The sequence below is a fragment of the Eptesicus fuscus genome, chromosome 16 (genome assembly GCF_027574615.1).
Source record: "Eptesicus fuscus isolate TK198812 chromosome 16, DD_ASM_mEF_20220401, whole genome shotgun sequence".
Taxonomy (NCBI): Eukaryota; Metazoa; Chordata; class Mammalia; order Chiroptera; family Vespertilionidae; genus Eptesicus; species Eptesicus fuscus.
In genome coordinates, this window is record NC_072488.1 from 68,143,427 (window position 1) to 68,164,386 (window position 20,960).

The 20,960-nt window shown below is 46.0% G+C and overlaps 1 protein-coding gene across 1 annotated transcript in view; it reads left to right on the forward strand.

The window, feature by feature from the left end:
- The window catches only part of TBC1D8 (TBC1 domain family member 8), a 155,652-nt gene that overhangs the window by 126,035 nt on the left and 8,657 nt on the right, over window positions 1-20,960 (forward strand). The window contains exons 16-17 of the mRNA XM_054728001.1: window positions 5,960-6,200; window positions 6,606-6,671. Of these exons, the coding sequence (XP_054583976.1) occupies window positions 5,960-6,200; window positions 6,606-6,671 (307 nt within the window). The remainder of the gene's footprint in view (window positions 1-5,959; window positions 6,201-6,605; window positions 6,672-20,960) is intronic.

Here is a 20,960-nt window from a genome sequence, read left to right on the forward strand (position 1 = left end):
CCCAGCCAGGCCGGCCACTGTGCTCAGCCTGCCCGGGTGGCGTGTGGAAGCTGACCTGGGACAGCAGTGGCTGTGGCCACCCTGCCTGCTGCCCACCTGCCCTGCCCTCCCCCACCGCCTCCCCTCGCCCGCCCCTGCTCTTCTACACCAGGTTCCCGGTCCCATCAGATGGAACAGGGATCCACAGAAACCATCGCTTCATATAGGTTTCCATTACTTAAAATTCAACTCACATGTCCCTACACATCTACACCTATTCCTATATGTATGTAGCTGTATGCATGCCACATAGTCTTAATATTTTTTAATAACTTTATAATCTATCATATTTGTAATAATATGCTAAACCATGTTTCTAATATTTGGTTATTTAGGTAGATTCTCAGGTATTGCTACTTATGCTACAAAGAACATTTTTTTGTTGTTAAATATATTTTTTATTGATGGGAGAGAGAGAGGGAGAGGGAGAGGGAGAGGGAGAGGGAGAGGGAGAGGGAGAGGGAGAGGGAGAGGGAGAGGGAGAGGGAGAGGGAGAAGGAGAGGGAGAATCATTGATTGCTGCCTCCCACTGGGGGTCGAGCCCTTACAGGGCACATGTGGTGGGGGCTCCGCCTGCCGTCCCCCACGAACATCATCTGTTTTCAAGTCTCACCATTTCTCCTGCTTCAGGAAGAGAAAATACGAAGTCAAAGGTGACTGGGTGTCCCAAGTCCTCTGACTTCGAGAAGGAGAAACAGGGACACATGAAAGCAGGAAGCGGCCCGAACCGGTCTGGCTCAGTGGATAGAGCGTCGGCCTGCGGACTCAAGGGTCCCAGGTTCGATTCCGCTCAAGGGCACGTACCTTGGTTGCGGGCACATACCCAATAGGGGGTGTGCAGGAGGCAGCTGATCGATGTTTCTCTCTCATCGATGTTTCTAACTCTCTATTCCTCTCTAAAAAAAACAATAAAATATATTTAAAAAATAAAAAAAAGCAGGAAGCGACTGTGCGGTTTAGCATATCCAGTCTTCCACATATTCAGGGTCAGCTATTCTCGATGTGAGAGAACATGTGACATCACAGATCTGGATTTATGGAAAAGATGTATGTAATGTAAAGGATTGCTTTAAACTTACATTTCACTAAGTACTAATGTCATTCATCTTTAAGGAGTTTTAAAGGAGATAGAGCTGACTATTTCTTGTCTCCTATTTCCATATTTCCTGTGAATGATGTGATTGGTACTTAATGAAATTCATTTTCATATTAGCCTAAAAGTCTTTCATTTTTGTAAGACTAATTACAAATAGAAACTTAAAATAATTTTGAAAATGTGCCTCCAAAGGAAATGCCAATGAAAGTGCCGTGTCCCGGTGCCCCGTTCGGTTGCACAGCCTGGTGCCTCCTTGTCCCACCAGCCTCCTTCCAAGCCCGGGTCAGCATCCTGCTCCACATCGCAGCCCTCTCAGCGGTTGTTCTCCCCTCGTCTGACCTCTGACTGTCCTTGGCTTTCGGTCGGACTTCTCATGTTTCAGTGCTTGATCCTGTCTGTTTGGATTTTGCATGCACCTCTTGTCTTTTGAGTCAGACTTTTATTTTGTTGAGGGAAAGGCCTTGAGGAGACGAGTTCGGGAGCCCTAGCTCAGCATCATGGATGGCACCCTCCCTGAGCCTGGGAGGTGCACGTGCGACCATTGTGTCTGTTAACAAGAAAGTCAGCTCTGATTGCCATCTTTACATACTGTTTCCTATTAAAGATGAGCAGTGTGGTTGGCACTTAATGAAATCTATTTTTATTGTTAATTTGAAGCAATCTTTTTTATCCCCTTAGGCAAGTCTGGTTCTTCCTTTCATTTTAATGAGATACTAGTGGTCCGGTGCACGGATTCGTGCACATTGAAAGGAAATTAATTAGAAGAAATATCTTAATATAAGTATTCACCCTTTCTCAATGATATAAGTATCAACCAAATTCACAATTGACGATGACAGATCGAAACACACGCATGCTATTGGCACCAGTGTGAGCTTTATATGTATCGTGCATGTGCAAGTCAACTTTTATATCCTATCTAATAAAAGAGTAATATGCAAATTGACCATCACTCCAAGCCACAAGATGGCCTCCCCCATGTGGTCAAAGATGGCTGCCCCCATGTGGACAACAAGATGGCCAGCAGGGGAGGGCAGTTGGAGGGACCAGGCCTGCAGGGGAGGGCAATTTGGGGGTCCAGGCCTACAGGAGAGGACAGTTGGGGGGACCAGGCCAACAGGGAGGACAGTTAGGGGCCACCAGATTGGCAGGGGAGGGCAGTTAGGGGTGACTAGGATGGCAGGGGAGGGCAGTTAGGGGCAATTGGGCCAGCCGGGAGCAGTTAGGCATCGATCAGGTTGGCAGGGGAGTGGTTAGGGGGTGATCAGGCTGGCAGACAGAAGCGGTTAGGGGCAATCAGGCAGAGGCAGGAGAGCGGTTGGGAGCCAGCAGTCCTGGATTGTGAGAGGGATGTCCAACTGCCCGTTTAGGTCCGATCCCACTTGGACAGGGTGCAGGCTGGGCTGAGAGACACCCTCCCCCCCCCCCCCCCGTGCACAAATTTCGTGCACTGGGCCTCTAGTATATAGAATAAATTTGCTTTCTGATGTAGCTAAACTTTTTTCAGCCCAGTGAAGCACCCCAATTTCCCTTTCAGGTAATTGTCAGCAACACAGCAGTAAATATCAACACGAAACTGGTTATTGTTGTAGATCATGCAGGGAGAACAAAGGGTAAAATATTTAACTGCAGCAGTGTGTGACTATATTCTGCGCAGTGACAAAACCTGAAGTCATTTTCAAAGTCCACCATTTCTTACTTTTCAGTCAGATCAACTTTCTAAACTTTGTAAATCTCGGTTTTCTGGCTAATGAGAAGAAAATAGGATTCTACCGAGTCTCCTATCTACCTACTCCAGGGCTTCTGTGAGCATCAAATGAGATGAGGCAGGGAAAACGCTTCACAGACATTTGGTTAAACTGTAAAATGTTTGCAGTTGGGTTCCTGGGCTGAAGAAACTGCAAGGAGTCTAGTTGCTAGGGAGAGGAAGTCAGGTGTTGCTACGTGATGTCATTACCTGGCACCCACAGTGACTGTTTCTGGCCTGGGCATTTTGCACCATGCGGTCTTGGCAGCGTCGGCTGCGATTGGTGGGCTGTCACTCTGGGTTGGTGGCGGGAACTGTGTCCCACTTGGGGGAAGCTGAGTGTTGCTTTGTCGGCGCCAGGTCTGTGGTGACGTTTCTCTGTAAATGGCCATTGCACGTCACGGCAGCTCCTGCATTGAGCATCTGCCCCCTGGTGGTCAGTGCACATCATAGCGATCGGTTGTATGGTTGGAGGGACACTTCTAGATGATTGACATGAACAGGCACACAGCAGAAGGACTTGACTTGCACACACTGGGAAGGGATCACCACAGTGAGTTAGTTAACACCTTCTCATCGGAACACACACACACACAAGGAAACAATGTTTTCCCTCATGATGAGAACTTTTAGGATCTAGTCTCTTAGCAACTTCCACATATACCACACACAGTGCTGTACAGTCTACAAGCAGCAATTACCTCCCAGTGTTCACTTATACCTGAAAGTGTGCCCTTTGACCCCTCACCAATTGCCCCACTGACCCCCACCAGTATCACAAACCTGAACTCTTTTTCTGTGACTTTGTGTTTCTGTTGTCCATTGTTGGTTTTGTTTTTTAGATTTCACATGTGAGTGAGGTCATAGGGTATTTGTCTTTCTCTGTCTGGCTGACTTCACTCGGCACAGTAACGTCTAGGTCCTCTGTGCAGTGAGGCAGTCTTCCCAGTCACACACATTCGGATTTGTGACCTCCACCTGCTTCCTTTCAGTTAGAGAACTGCTCCAGGACTCGTCTCCCCAGGCAAGTGTGGCCATGAAGAACACGCTCGGTGTCCTGGGCGGCTCCTGGGAGCCCGCGCCTGAGCCAGGCCTGGGGGTCCCATCCACCTGCTCCTCTTAGCCATCAGTTACATCCGTTCACTGTTGCTGAATTATTAGGCCCAAGAGAGCAGTTAGTCTTTTAAATATCATTTTACTTGCCATCATGTCCTGGTAAACTTTTCAAAATTCAATAAAAACTGTAAAATAAAGGAAGTAAAAGTATACCTACTTTCACCATTGACAAAATATAAATAAAACTTTTAAGCAAAAAAAAAAAAAAAAAAGGGTTTACCCTATCTGCACCTACAGCCCCGTCCTGTCCGGGAAGGACTCTTCACACATGGCGAGTCCCTTGCTGGTTTAAGCCTCATACCATCACTCTGTAAACACACACAGGCTCATCCTTTCCCACACAAAGGCAAGATTATTTGCACATAATGGCCTGCAATTTTTTGTCATGAACATTTTTCATATATATAGAATTGATTTCAGAAAGGGAGAGGGAGAGATACATAGAAACATCAATGATGAGAGAGAATCATTGATTGGCTACCTCCTACACACCCCACACTGGTGATCGAACCCGCAACCCGGGCCTGTGCCCTGACCAAAAATCAAACCAAGACCCGGTTCATAGGTCGACACTCAACCACTGAGCCATGCCGGCCGGGCAGTCACGAACATTTTTCTGAATCACTATCTACAGCTCTTCCTCATTCTTTTTAAGATGGCTGCACAGCTTCACTGCAGGGCGGACCGTAACTTACTTAACGTTGGCTCATTCGGGGACATTTCCGTCTCGTGTCTGCTGCTCGGAGCGGAGCTGCCTGAGTGGACATCGCCCAGGCGCTGCTGCCCGGCAGGGCTCCCTCCGCGCCAGGCCAGGCAGCTGGGAGGGCTTTGAGCGTTCAGACTCCAGGTCCACCGCCAGGTCTCGCATGCCACTCCCGCGGCTGCTCCCTCCAGCATTTAAAGCTGCGGAGCCTTGAGCACTTTCCGTCTGGTAGAAAAGCGCATTTTCTTTTGCTTTAACCTGTCTACTCGTCAGTGAGGCTCTGAGGGCCACTCCCGTTCACGGCTGATGGTGCACTCCTCGTGCCGCCTGTGCTGCCCTGTGCCTGCTTTCGTCGTTGGCTGTGTGCGGGGTTCTGTGCAGCGGTGGGGCCAGCCCTGGGCTCCCGTAGCGTGCTCCTCCGGGCCGGGCTCGGTGGGCACACGCCCCGCAGGCGGCCACATGCACGCGGCCGCTCGGTGTGCCCCGGGCTTTCAGGAGTGGGCCTGGATTGGACCTTCGTGCTACTTGTCGCGATTCTGCAAAGGCTGTTGAAGGAACATGGTCGCAGTGAATGTGACAGTCAAATGGTAGATGGCATTTTGGCTTCTCTCCAAAACGGAGTAGCGCTGGCAGGCAGTGTGGTGCTGGCACGTTTGGGGACGGAGCTGGAGGCAGGCTGGGTCCCAGTGACTGGGCCAGTTCTGATCGCTTTAGTTTTCAGTCTGTTAACAAGACTTGCATTCCGCCTGTGTTTCTTACTTTGAACTTTTTGAATTGATCATATATTCATGTGATTAAAAACTTAGAACATCTAAACCAAGTATGCAGTAAGATGCCTTTTTTCCACATCTGGTTCCCTACCCCCATTTTCCCTCCGACAGGTAACCGAGTGTTGCTAGCTCCTTTTGTGTCCTGTAGCTTTGGCTATAGAAACATCAGATTAAACACTGCATGTCTTCTATAATTAAAACTATGGTAGCTGAACTGTACAGTTTAAAATGGTTAAAATGGTAAATTTTATCAAATATATTTACTACCAAGAAAAACAATCTTAATAAAAAAGGGTGTCCAAGTTAATTTTCACGTGATAGCGAGGGACAACTTTACATGTCTGCTTAGAGCGGTGAGGCTGTGACTTCGTTTCTCCGTCTGTTTGTGTTATAACGTTGCTTATTCAATAGTCATGCTTTGACCAGGCAGGGCATGCCGGAGCAGGCCTCCCGCTGTGGTGAGCAGCCTGCGGCCCCTCTGCTTTCAGCGGGAGCACATGATGAGCTGCTACTGGGAGCAGCCGCGACCCGGGCCCGCCCGCCATGACCCCAGCCGGCCCTACGCCGAGCAGTACCGCATAGACAGCCGGCAGTTTGCACGCCTGTTTCAGCTGCTCTCGCCATGGACCTGCGGGGCGCACACAGAGATCCTTGCCGAAAGGACCTTCCGGCTCCTGGACGACAACATGGACCATCTTATCGAATTCAAAGCGTTTGCCACCTGCCTCGGTAGGACTGCTGGCCACAGCGCGTTGCTTTGGGGGTGACTCTGTGAACACAGCGCAAGAAACTGTCCTTGTGAATGGTCCCACACAAGTTTGTGATTCTTAAAATCCCTCCTCTCATGAGGTTAATATGCTTCCCGAAGGGGAGAGGGGCGCAGGCTCTCAGCACCCAGGTCACTGAGCTGTTCTCAGGGGGCCGGGCAGTGGGGGCTTGCTAGAAGCCATGTCCCTGATGCACACACGTAAAAGTAGAGCCCTTCGAAAGGCATGAGGCTCTGTTGCAGCTCCGCAGTCACCTATCGCCACCCTTCAGATGCTCGTGTGCATGGTGGGCCTGGGAGCAGGGAAGGAGGAAGTTTTCTTATGACAAGTGTACTTGAACTGCCTGCATCTGCTCTCTTTCCCCCAGACACTATGTATAATGGAGAAATGAGTGAGAAAATTAAACTGCTCTACAGGCTTCATATCGCTCCAGGTAAGAAATTCTGAGACACACTGGGCTCTGTTCTGCCTGGACACTGACCAGCTTTGTGCACAACACACAAGTTCTTTTTATTTATTGATTCAGAGAGAGAGGGAGAGAAACGTCTGTTTGAGAGAAAAACATCAATTGTTGTCTGCCGTAGGCACCCTAGCTGGGTATGCACCCTGACCAGGAATTGAATCTGTGACCTCTCTGTGTAGGGGACAGTGCTCTACCCACTGAGCCACATGGTCAGGGCCTCAAGTTCGTTTTGAATTTCATTTAGCCTGGAAGCAACCAATGTTTCTTTTTTAAAAAACATATTTATTGATTTCAGAGAGGAAGGGAGGAGAGAGAGAAACATCACTGATGAGAATCATTGATCAGCAGTCTTCCTTCACGCCCCCTACTGGGGATTGAGCCCACAACCTGGGCATGTGCCCTGACTGGGAATCCAACCATGACCTCCTGGTTTAGGTCGATGCTCAGCCACTGAGCCACACTGGCCGGGCATGATGTTTCTGATTTAGGGTTTCCAACGGCAGATTTTAAGTGCCATGCTGTGGCCGATGGCAGTGGCTCTGACTCGAGTGTGCAGCAGACGCCTTCAGGATTCGGCAGCACTGCCCGACCCCTGGCTTCTGACCCACTGGTCCAAGGACCACACTGTAGGAACTGCTGGCCTGGGGACGTGTGGGGAAGCCAGACCTGGTGGCTGCAGCAGGTGGCTCCTTTATGCTGCTTCTGAAGAACCACTTCAGTTTTCCAATATGTAAGGCCTTGCTTCCTTTGAATTAAAGCAGTGGTAGCCAGGGACAGAGGGAGCAATTTTGAAACCGACAGGGTCAGATGTGGTGTTAACCTCCAGGTATTGCATGGCCTTTGAAGTTGGTAGAGGCAGGTTAGGAATTCCAGGTCTCTGGCCTCCACGCCCTGGTCCTGGCGCGGTATGGGGGCCTCTGACAGCACTTCCCACTGTTAGGCTTCCAGGCCAGGCCAGACAAGTGGCTTTTACAGCTAATACCTGTGCCAGCATTGGAATGCACGTATTGCTGTGGGCTCCTGGGCCCATGTCTTGAGGTTGGCATTACTGGGCTGATGTGTAACATCACGTACATTAACCTCCAGGGTGCGCTATGGCCGCTGCTCCACCACTCGGCCACCTGTGGCACTTCACTGCTACTTCCCTGTGGACAGAATCAGTGAAGTTCTTTGCCATTTATGCCAACATAATTTGCCCTTATTTTTCATAAATGTTTCCTTAGAAGACATCCATAGTTATTCCTTTATTATCATCACTAGAGGCCCGGTGCACGAAATTCGTGCACTGGGGAGGGTGTCCCTCAGCCCAGCTTGCACCCTCTCTAATATGGGACCCCTCGGGGGATGTCCAACTGGGCCTAAACCTGCAGTTGGACATCCCTCTCACAATCCGGGACCGCTGGCTCCTAACTGCTCACCTACCTGCCTGATTGCCCCGTAACTGCTTCCTTGCTGGCCTGATTGCCCCCTAACTGCTCCTCTGCGGGCCTGATTGCCCCCAAATACCCTCACCTGCTGGCCTGATCACCCCCAAGGCTTTTATTAGTATAGATGTGACCCTGCACAGAAAATTTTACTAACCCTGCTTTACAATAAGGGCTTGACGATTGAATCATTAGGACCAGACACCAAGATTTCCTTTCTTTGAATAGTGGAGGGAATACTTATCTTGTCTTTAAGTTGCCCAGAAATTAAAATGAGATAATGACTTAGAAAAGTATAAAAGCACCACATAAAGACAACTGTCTTTTTAATGAAGTGGCAAAATGAAAAACACGTTTTATTCTCCCCTTCCTTCCTTTACAGCTTTTATTTAAACTTTGAAATTTATAAAAATTTCACTCCAATTTTCATTTCTTTACATTCAACATTATTTTGTATTGGTTTCAGGTTTTATATTAGTTACAGAATAGTGGTTAAACAATCATATACTTTACAAAGTGTTCCCCGATATTTCTAATACCCACCTGGCATCATACCATCATTACAACACTATTGACTATATTCCCTATTTAAGTGACAATGGGTTTACAGGTTCCTTTCAGTCTTTCTTTTGTGTTGCTCGTCCTTCCTTTTCTTTCTCACTTCTTCCCTCATTCTCTTTATATAGTATCTCAATTGGCCATCAAAGCTCAGTGAAGGCACTGGGACACGCTTCATCCATTTTATAGACCAGGAAACTGAGGCCAATTCCAGTTGGCTGTGGAACTTGACTCAGCACACAGGAAGCCCTCAGAGCCATGCTCTTTGCGCTTCCTAAGGAGCAGCGGCCCAGCAAACAGAACAAACCTTCCAGTCAGGCTTCCGAGCCTCTTTCTCGAGCACCTCTTCATTGAGGATGCTCCACGTTCTTTCCTCTCCCCCCATTCTTTACTGCCCCCCCTTCTCCGAAGCAGGTGGAAGGCTTCCCACTCACTGCCTAGGCATGCTCTGCTATGGGGCAGGGTGTAGCGAGCTTGCTTTTGGGTGAAGGCAGGAGCAGGAGTCACTGCCTCTGAAGTGTGAAGGCCGCCTGAGCGAGGCCCATTAGCACTGGGAGCTTCTCTGAATCACGTCAGTCAGTCCAGTACCCTGCAGTGCAGCACCCCTCCACTGAGGTGGCACCACCCCTCAACCCCCGCCTCAGGGGTGAGGGTCCTTGCCCCTCTGCCAGGAGTCCTTCCATGCCCCTTGATCCCTGGCTGGGCCCACCCACGTCTTGGGGGCACTGTAGAACCTCTGTCTCTCTGCAGATGAGGCAGATCCCTGCCCTAGGTCTCTGAAAAGCTATGAATCTGTGGCCAGAGGCCTGGTCTGGGTCTCAGCAACCAAATGCCTGCAATGTTCCCAGGGACCCTGGGAGCAGCTGGGCGAGTCCCGCCTCACCTCCCCGAGGTGCCGATCTCCCCAGGGACCCCCGGGAGCGGCTGGATGGGCCCGGCCACACCCCCCCCCCAGGTTGGCGATCTCCCCGGGAACCCCCGGGAGCGGCTGGATGGGCCCGGCCACGCCCCCCCAGGTTGGCGATCGCCCCGGGAACCCCCGGAACTAAGAGGATTGGGCGCCGCCATCTTGATCTTCTCAACGGCCGGATAGGCCACCCAGAGTCCCGCCCCCCAGCCTCTCGCCGGCCCAATCATGGGCATAGCGGAGGTGCGGTCAATTTGCACGTTTCTCTATTATAAGGTAGGATTAGAGGCCCTATGCACGAAGATTTGTGCAAGAATGGGCCTTCCTTTCCTTAGCGGCCGGCACTGCCTTTCCGCTCTGGCCCTGCCTTCCCATGCTGCCCAGATGCCTTGAGCGGCTGGGGCAGTGCAGAATGTTATTTTGCATACTCACTCCTGATTGGCTGGTGGGCGTCGTGAAGGTACGGTCAATTTGCATCTTTCTCTTTTATTTGTGTAGATTGTCACTACCATCTTTTCATAATCATTCTATCTGGTATTGCTAAATAGTATACAACTGACTTAATTTTATTCAGTTATTTCATCTTGAGTTTTAAATAACTTTATTTTGTGATAATTTTAGATTTATAGAAAAGTTACAAAGAACATATAGATCTCATTCTTGATATAGCTTTAAATTTATTAGTTTTTTGAAATTATCATTTGAGATTGATATTTGCTTCTCAGTATAACTTCATATTGAATTATTATTTCCAAATTACAAGTTTATTTCTAAAAGACATATTTTAACTATATTACTCCATTTAAGACCTTTATGGCTTCAGGAAATCAAATTTTCAAAAATGTTCTGAATATATATAATTGTAAAACTTATATTGTGTGACTCTGAATTTAAATTGATAAATTAAATAGATTTAATTTAGCTATCTTTAATATTTGAATTTTTATGCAGTTTTTTTTAAAAAAAAGTCTTAAGAATGCAGACCCTAAAACCTGCATTTAAGCACATCAATTTGCCAAGGCCATGAAGATCCACAATACATTTAAGTATTTTCATTTAAATAGATTTAATTTTGGAGACAGAAGATGGCTGCCGACAGGAAGGCAGGCTGCAAGACAGAGTGTGAATGAGAGAATGAGAGGGGAGTGTGTGGACATACAGGGACTGTCTATTTGTGAGTGAGGGACAGCTATATTCCAAGGGACTGTTGGGGACTGCCGGACTGGACTCCACTGACCGGGCAGCCTCCACTGCTGCTGAAATCTCTCCCAGAGTGACCGCGCCATCTTAAAGGAAGAGTGGCTGTGATCGGAAGCCTAACCTTACCTTCAACCAGGAAGAATCGGATACCTCCCAGGAACCTACAACCACAACACCCAGGGACCAGCTTCGAACCCAGGAACACCGGGTCTCAAGCAGCAGGAATATGCGGACTCGGCCGAGCTCTGCACCTTCTCACGGAAAGGTCAGATTTCACCCAGAGGAAGGTGAGGTCTGCGATCCAGGCTGGAGGGAGAAACGTGCGCAGCGGGATCTAGAGGTTCAGAGGAAGTCTGCGCCCCACAAAATCCGCGGTTGTTGGAACCAGCGAAGTCCGAGAATGTGGAAGGGGGTCCACAGGGCTGCTGGCAGAAGGGAACTCTAGAGGTCAACCCGTGTCTGGGCTGGGCACAGAAAGGCGGCCATCAGCTTACCAGTAAACCGGCTGCGCTGTGCCAGGGGGAAAAAGACGTGCAGAGTCGCATGCAGTGCCAGGGCGAAAACGCTGCAAGTCTGCACGCTCCTTTTTTCTCTTTAAATCCTTTCTTTTGATTGCTAAGCCCAGTACATGGGTTCGCCCAATGGGGAACTCTCCCAGAGGCTGAAGGGGAAAGTTGTTTTTGTGGAACCTGGGGATCGGAGCAGGGAGAGGCGATCAGAGGACTGGCTGTGGGGCAGTCCACGCCCAGTATTGAGTGCAGCAGGGAAAACAAAATCTAAATACTGGGTAGAGAGGACTTATAGCCTCAGATGTCAATACAGAAACACTGCCACCCAGGGGTTGAGTCACAAATTGACTCTTGTGTAAATACAACTACAGGCAAGCTGAGAAACAAAGAAATACAGCCTGCTTGAAAATAAGATTGTGGCTTATGACACAGAGGAGCTGTGGAACGCAGGGAACTTCAATTCTGTCCTGACTACCTGACAGGAAACAGGCATGCCAAACAGAACAGGAGAAGTGAATGACCTTCACTACTACATATTTTTATTTTTTATCTTTTACATAAGAAACTAAATTTTTTTCTCACTTAATTTTACCTTTTTAATTATTGTATTTTATTTTTAATCAGTATTATTACTACTATTATTTTACCTTTTTTGTTTCATTTTATTTTCTCTATTTTATTATGGGATTAGTGTTCTACATTCTATTTTCATTTTTCCTTTAGCATCATTTTACTCTATCTCAACTTTACCTTTAGCCAACACTCTCTTCCTCACTTTCCTCTTTTGTTGTCTTGTTTCTCTTACCCTATTCCTGCTTTAAATTTTCTCTATTCCTTCTTTTTACCCCATTAAAAATTCATCCCACTTATATATCTAATTTCCGATCCCCTGCTCCAAGTCTGTTCACACTTCTCTCTTCTTTCTTCACTATCCAAAATTTTTTTTCTCTCTTCCTTTTTGTTGGTTTTTTAATTTTTTTGTTTGTTTTATGTTGCCCTTCTTTCTCTCTGCCCTATTGCTGTTTATTGTTTGATTGTTGATTAGATTGTTTTTCTTGTTTGTTTGTGTGATTGTTTCTCTTTTTTTGCTTCTGTTTTTCCTCTACTCGCTAGTTATTAGTTGTTGTTTGTAGTTTGCATTCAAATCTGGGTGTTAGTTGTTTTTGGATTCATTGTTCTATTGAAGTTTTCTCCCCATTAAATAGTTTTTTTCCCTTTCTTTTTTATTCTCTTCCTTTTCTCTCTTACTTTTTTTCATTTTCTCAATATCATTTTTGCACTCTTTTTTATTTTAAATCCTCTAATTCTCTGGTGGTCACCTTTATTTGGGGTTATTAGTATTGTGAATACATTTGTGTTGAGTGCTTTGTATGTGTGCCTTGTTGTGTTGTATTTTGTGCCTTTAAGTAAACACAGGAGAGAGAGAGCTACATAACCAGAAATCCTGAGAGGAGCGATCATGGGGAAACAAAGAAACAGCCTGCATATGAAAGAAAAGGAAGCATCACCAGAAAAGGAAGTAAACTAAATGGAGGCAAGCAATATGTCAGATAAAGAATTCAGAGAAATGGTCATAAGGTCGCTAAAAAGTTTGAAAAACAAATTCAACAATATGTGCAAGAGGAAATGAAGAAGAACCAAGGAGAAATGAAAAATGACATCACTACAATAAATAACTCAATAGAAAGCGTGAACAGTAGACTAGAAGCAGAGGACTACATCAGTGAGCTAGAAGACAAGGTAGGAAAAAATACCGAAGCAGGGAAGCATCTAGAAAAAAAAACTTAAAAAACAGGAGGAGATCCTAAGGGAACTTTGGGACAACAAAAAACGAAACAAGATCCAAGTAATTAGGTCCCAGAAGAGGAAACTGAGCAAGGAATGGAAAACCTGTTTGAAGAAATAATGACAGAAAAGTTCAATGATATAGGGAAGAAAAAAGTCACACAAGTCCAAGAAACTCACAGAGTCCCAAACAAAATGAACCCCAAAAGACCGACGCCAAGGCACATTATAATTAAACTAGTGGCCCAGTGCACAGAATTCATGCACGGAGGGGGTGGGGTTCCCTCAGCCCAGCCTGCACCCTCTCCAATCGGGGACCCCTTGGGGGATGTCAGCAGTCGGACATCAGTCGGACATCCCTGCCAGCAGTCGGACATCCCTCTCACAATCTGGGACCGCTGGCTCCTAACCACTAACCTGCCTAATCACCCCTAACTGCCTCTGCCTGCCTGCCTGATCGCCCCTAACTGCCCTCCCCTGCTGGCCTGATCTTGCCCCCAACTGCCCTCCCCTGCCAGCCTGATCTTGCCCCCAACTGCCCTCCCCTGCCAGCCTGATCTTGCCCCCAACTGCCCTCCCCTGCCAGCCTGATCTCGCTCCCAACTGCCCTCCTCTGCCAGCGAATTTGATTCTGATTGGTTGGTTTTTATGCCAGTCAGTGTCAAAAGCTCCACCTCCAAGGAAGCCATTGGCTCCTCACAGTTGACCCAGATTTGGTTCTTTATTTTTTGGGGGAGGTGGGGAGAGTGGGATATTAAGTGGTTATTTCAGGGGTCAGATCACATAAGTGGTGTCAGCCCCGGGAATGCAACCTCTCAATGTTGATCACAAAGCCCCCAAAGCTGATCCTGGTGATCCCCAAGGTCAGAAATGAAACTGAAAGGCCTCAGTCACATGCTGCTTCCAGAAGTCCAGGCTGGGCAGCAGGGAGGAGATCCCATGATGTGCCAGGTCTCCCCGTCAGACACCACCGAGGTCTGGTAGGACAGCAGCTGCACTCATGTCTCTGCCAAGAGCCCAATCATGGTAGGCAGCATGGCAGGGTTGGAGGGCTGAGCCCGGAAAAGCAGCAGGGGCAGACCCCTGCGGAGAGGCACTTCTGGTCTGAAGGCAGCTCCGTTGAGTGCCTGCAGCCCAGGTGAGGTGTCCTGAACAAAGCCTACAGCCTGGTAGGGGGTACCTGCCAGGGCCACGCTCAGGAGGCCTTCCCCACATTCTTACTCCCCTGGTACAGCGGGGTTATGGGAGGTGGTTACATTAAGGCTGGCCTCCTTCACCAGCAGCTGGGCATTCACCAAGTTCACATCCGCATGATTAGAAGCGTCTTTGCGGAGGCCAACCATGACTGCGGGGCTCAGGCAGTTCCCGGCATTCCTCAGGGTTAAGCCCTGCGTTACCCCCTGGATGGTCCCTTTGGGGGACCCTGCCCAGGCTCGCATCAGAGTCCCCAGAGCTTCTGCCAGACCGATCCAAGGTTTGGTGTGCGGAGAGAAGGCGCTGGTAAGGGCCTGGGCATTCACGACCCCCGGCGAGGGCTCTCCCCTTCACCAAGTCCACCAACGACAGCGATCTCCTCCCCGCAGCGGCTCTGGGCCTCCTTGGTGCTGGTGCCCAGGTGGGGGCAGCTGATGACATTCTCGTGGTCTACCAAGGCGTGGTCCCGAGGGGGCTCCTCTGTGAACACGTCCGGCGCTGTGCCCATGCATTGCTCCGACTGCAGGGCCCAGTGCAGGGTGCCCTCATCCACGATTGCTCCGCAGGCGCAGTTCACCACGTGCATGCCCTTGCACCGGGTGAAGGTGCTGTCGTTCAGTAGGCCTGTCGTGGAGGGCAGGAGAGGTGTGCACAGTGATGAAGTCACAGAGGGGCCAGATCTCCTCCAGGGGCAGCTGCTGAACGCTGAAGAGGGCCGAGACCTCTGGTGAGATGATGGGGTGGTACCCTACAGTCTTCATCCCGAAGGACTGCATCCGGACAGCCACCTCTCTCCCGATCCTCCCCAGGCCAAGAATTCCCAGGGTCTTTCCATTCAACTCGGTTCCCATGAACTTCTTTCAGTCCCATTTGCCATCCTTCATCGGAGCCGTCACCTGGGGAATCTGTCTGGCCAGACACATGATCATCCCACCGCTGAGCTCCGCAGCACTAAGACTGTTCCCATTGGGAGTGTTCATGACCAGGATGCACTTCCTCGTGGCAACCTCCTGATCTACATTGTCCACATCGGTGCCGGCCCCGCCCAGCACCTGGAGCTTCTCTGCTGTGTTGACATCCGCAGTCACCTTGGTGGCCGAATGGACAATAAGGCCGTGGCAGTCCTGCAGTTCTGCTATCAGATCCTCTTTGCTCAGGTTCTGCTTCTCCACCACCTGCAGCCCTCCATCTTGCAGGATCTTCTGGGAGCAAAGATCCAGGCTGTCACTGATGAGCACTTTCTGTACATTGCGAAGGCCATTGGTGAAGCCGGCCTCAGGATCAACCGGTCTCCCTGGACAGAAACACCTCTAAGCCCCCAGATTTGTTTCTGATTGGTCAGTTTCTATGCCAGTCAGCATCAAAAGCTCCGCCTTCTAGGCAGCCATTGGCTCCTCACACTTCACCCAGATTTGGTTCTGATTGGTCAGTTCCTATCCCAGTCAGTGTCTCTGGGTCTATCATTGGGGCCTGATCAGAAAGGAGGGGCTAATCAGCAGCCCTGGTGGAGTCCTGGAGAGAAATGGAGGCGTGACTGCTCGCCAGACTGGGAGAGAGAGGCAAATGCTGGTCAAAAGCTGCCACAGAGACAACGGATCAGTCCCTGCTTCTCACTTCAGGTTTCTCTCTGGGCCTGATTCACAGTCCCCTCAGCAGTCAGGGGGCACCGCGCCTGCAGCGGAAGCAGTCAGCGCTGGGTTACCATGGAAACCAAGCACTGACTTCCAGTATGGTTGAGCTTCAGTTGTAATGGTGTTACACCCTTGCTCTTTATTATAGAGATTGGCAAACACCAACAACAAAGTAAGAATCTTAAAAGCAGCCAGAGAGAGACAGAAAGTTACCTACAAGGGATCTCCCATCAGACTATTGACTGATTTCTCAACAGAAACACATCAGGCCAGAAAGGAATGGAATGAAATATACAAAGTCATGCAAAGAAAGGGTCTGAATCCAAGAATACTGTACCCAGCAAGGCTATCAATCAAAATTGAGGGTAAAATCAGGAGCTTCACAGACAAAAAAGGACTAAGGGAGTTCATCACCACCAAACCAGCAATGCAAGAAATGCTAAAGGGTCTGCTGTAAAAAGAAGAAATAGGAAGCAAAGAAGGAACACAGGGGTATAGAATAATTTGTTGTCTACAGGAAACCCACCTCAGAAAAAAGGATTCACACAGACTGAGGGTGAAGGGATGGAAAAAGGTTTTCAGGCAAATGGAAATGAAAAAAAAAAAAAAAAGCTGGGGTATCAATACTTATATCTGACAAATTAAATCTCAAAGTAAAGGACATAAAAATAGATAAGGAAGGCCACTTCATAATACTAAAGTGAGCAATCCAACAAGAAGATAAAACTCTGGTGAATATATACGCACCCAATACAGGAACACCCAAATACATTTAAAAAAACTTCTGGATAGACCATATATTGGGACACAGGCAAAGTCTCTTCAAAATCAAGAAGACAGAAATCATATCAAGCATCTTCTCAGATCACAATGGAGTAAAACTAGAAATCAACTACAATAAAAACAATTAAAAAAAACACCTGGAGGCTAAATAGCATGCTATTAAACGTTGACTGGGTTACCAGAGAGATTAAAGAAGAAATAAAAAGCATCATGGCAACAAACAACAATGAAAGCACAACAATCAAAAATCTATGGGACACAGTGAAAGCAGTCTTGAGAGGGAAGTTCACAGTTCTACAGGCCTACTGCAAAAAAACAAGAAACAATGGTAATAAATTATCTAACCCTATAACTCAAAGAGTTAGAAAGAGAGCAACAAGAAAAGGCCAGCTTAAGCAAAAGGAAGGAAATAACAAAGATCAGAGCGGAGATAAACGACATAGAGACCAAAAAAACAAACAAACAAACAAAAACAAAAACCCAACAGATCAACAAAACCAAGAGCTGGTTCTTTGAAAGGATAAACAAGATTGATGAACCTCTAGCCAGGCACACCAAGAAGCAAAGAGACCCAAATAAACAAAATCAGAAATGAAAGAGGTGAAGTAACAACCAATACCACAGAAGTACAAACGAATATGAAAAAATACTATGAACAACTCTATTCCAACAAAATGTACAACCTAGATGAAATGGACATATTCTTAGAAAAATGCAAGCTCCCAAAACTCAACCAAGAAGAATTTAAAAACCTGAATAAGCCAATAACTACCAAAGAAATTGAAATAGCGATCAAAAATCTTTCAGCAAACAAAAGCCCTGGTCCAGACAGCTGTACAAGGCAGTTTTACCAAGTATTCAAAGAAGAACTAAAACCTATCCTCCTCAGATTATTCCAAACAAAATCAAGAGGAAGGCACACTTCCAAGCTCTTTCTATGAAGCCAGCTTTACCCTAATCCCAAAACCAGATAAAAACACCATACAAAAAAGAGAATTACAGGCCAATATCCCTGATGAACATAGATGCTAAAATTCTCAACAAAATTCTAGCAAATAGGATTCAGCAATACATTAGAAAGGTCATTCACCATGACCAAGTGGGATTTATTCTGGGGATGCAAGGATGGTACAATATCCACAAATCAATAAATGTGATACATCAAATAAACAAACTGAGAGACAAAAATCACATAATCATGTTAATTGATGCAGAAAAAGCATTTGACAAAATCCAACACCCTTTTTTGATAAAAACTCAGCAAGGTGGGAATAGAGGGATCATACCTCAACAAAATAAATGCCCTATATGACAAACCTACAGCCAATGTTATACTCAATTGGGCAAAAACTAAACTCATTTCCCCTAAGAACAGGAACAAAACAAGGATGCCTACTTTCACCACTCCTGCTCAACATAGTACTAGAAGTACTAGCCATAGTGATCAGATAAGAAGAAATAAAAACTCATCCAAATTGGGAAAGAAGAAGTAAAACTGTCATTATTTGCAGATGGCATGATACTATACATAGAAAACCCCAAAGACTCCATCCAAAAACTACTAGACCTAATAAATGAATTTGGCAACATAGCAGGATACAAAATTAACGTCCAGAAATTTATGGCTTTTTTATACACCAAAAATGAACTCACAGAAAGAGAAATGAAAAAAAAAAAAAACAATCCCATTTACCATTGCACCAAAAAAATTAAGATACCTAGGAATAAGCTTAACTAAGGACGTAAAAGACCTATACTCTGAAAACTACAGGACATTGAAAAAAGAGATAGAGGAAGACATAAACAAATGGAAGAACATACCATGTTCATGGATTGGTAGAATCAACATCATTAAAATGTTCATACTGCCCTAACCAGTTTGGCTTGGTGGATAGAGCGTTGGCCTGCGGACTGAGGGGTCCCAGGTTCGATTCTGGTCAAGGGCATGTACCTTGGTTGCAGGCACTTCCCCAGTGGGAGGTGTGTAGGAGGCAGCTGATCGATGTTTCTCTCCCATCAATGTTTCTAACTCTCTATCCCTCACCCTTCCTCTCTATAAAAAAAAGTCAATGAAATATTTCTTTAAAAATGTCCATACTACCCAAAGCAATCTATAGATTCAATGCAACCCCCATTAAGATACCAACAGAATATTTTACAGACACAGAACAAACTCTCCAAAAATTTATCTGGAATAAAAAAAAGATCCCGAATAGCCACAGCTGAGAAAAAAGAACAAAGTTGGAGGGATCACAATACCAGGCATCAAGCTATATTACAAAGCCACAGTTCTCAAAACTGCCTGGTACTGGCACAAGAACAAACATATAGAACAATGGAACAGAATGGAGAACCCAGAAATTGACCCAAGCCATTATACTCAATATTTGACAAAGGAGGCAAGAGCATACAATGGAGTCAAAACAGTCTCTTTAATAAATGGTACTGGGAAATTTGGTCAGATACATGCAAAAAAATGAAACTAGATCACCAACTTACACCATACACAAAAACAAACTCAAAATGGCTAAAGGTATTGAATGTAAGACGGGAAACCATAAAAATCCTACAAGACTCCATAGGCTGCAAAATTGCAGACATATGTTGTAGCAATATCTTTACAGACACAGATCTTAGGGCAAAGGAAACTAAGGAGAAAATAAACAAATGGGACTACATCAAAATAAAAAGCTTCTGCACAGCAAAAGAAACCATCTCAAAACAACAAGAAAGCCCACTGCATGAAAGTACATATTTGCCAATGTTATCTCTAGTAAGTGTTTAATCTCCACCATTTACAGGGAACGCTTACGACTTAACAAAAGAAAGATAAACAATCCAATCAAATAATGGGCAAAGGACCTAAATAGACACTTTTCAAAAGAGGACATTCAGAAAGCCAAGAAACATATGAAAACACTAGTGGCCTGGTGCACGAAATTGGTGCACATTAAAAGGGAATTAATTATAGGAAATATTTTAATATTGCTATTTGCCCTTTCTCTATAATAGAAGTGTGAGAGATGAAAGGAAATTAGTAAAATGTATATGAAAAGAACATATAAATTTATTAATAAACAGTAACAAAAGGACATAACAGAGGCATGATATAAAAACATGACACAAAAACAATAGTGATGCAAACAATGACTGATAAAGTGATTAAACTTATTCTAATATCTCCCTGTATACCACATTAAGAGTGAAAACACTTTCAGAGTGTTTGACCAATTTCCCTTGTGATGAAGTACTTAGAACTTTAACGTCACATGCTCTTGAACTCGAAAGAAATGTATAACTGACCGTGTGAAAACGGGTTCAGGTAGGAATATTCCTACCCTGTCTAGTTTGTCCTTCTGACTTATTAATAGTCATTGCAAATGCTGGCATCATGGGAAACTGTCTTTGAATTCATTTAAATGGGAGGCCAGTGTCAGACGGGACAAATCCATTCTTGGAATCAGAACAACCTCTCCTTCTGCAGATCCTGTTAATACTTCAGCTTCAATTATGTTAGGTCATAATCTTTGATAATAAATCTGGTACCATTACAAAGACCCCATATAGTATTAAGATTTCTCAGCATGATGATTGCACCCACTTTCAATTTTAATTTATGACACGGCATTCCCGAAGGAGTAGTATTATTAAGAAATTCGATGGGAAAATTTTCCTTTTCAGCATCATCTGTTGAATCAATGGAATCATCACTCAAATATGTGTGAAAATCTCCCTTGATTATATCCAAAATTTCTTCATTTAATTTTTGAATGTGCTCATTTTTTGGACAAAGAATCTCATGTTTAGTTATATTTTTAATATCATCTATAGATATACTATTTGCAAAGGTAGCTTCAATAATAGATCCATTGCAAATCATTTCACAGGGAATTTCAATAATACCCATTCCTAAATGAAAAATGCTATCAGGAGTGCCATCTCCAAGTTTTACTAACCATTCACTATAAGTAGGATTCTCTGATCTCATATTTGTTGTAAGAGACAACTTTCTGAAAAATTCCCAAACATCACAGTACTTTAAACTCGTCTGTACTATGGCCTATCGCAGTGATGGCGAACCTATGACACGTGTGTCAGCACTGACACACATAGCCATTTCTGATGACACGCAGCCACATGCCTAGGATGAAACATTTGCTGCTCCTGAGGATGAAACATTTGTGAAATAATGTTTTTTCCTCAAAGTGACACACTACCCGAGTTATGCTCAGTTTTTTGGCGAAGTTTGACACACCGAGCTCAGAAGG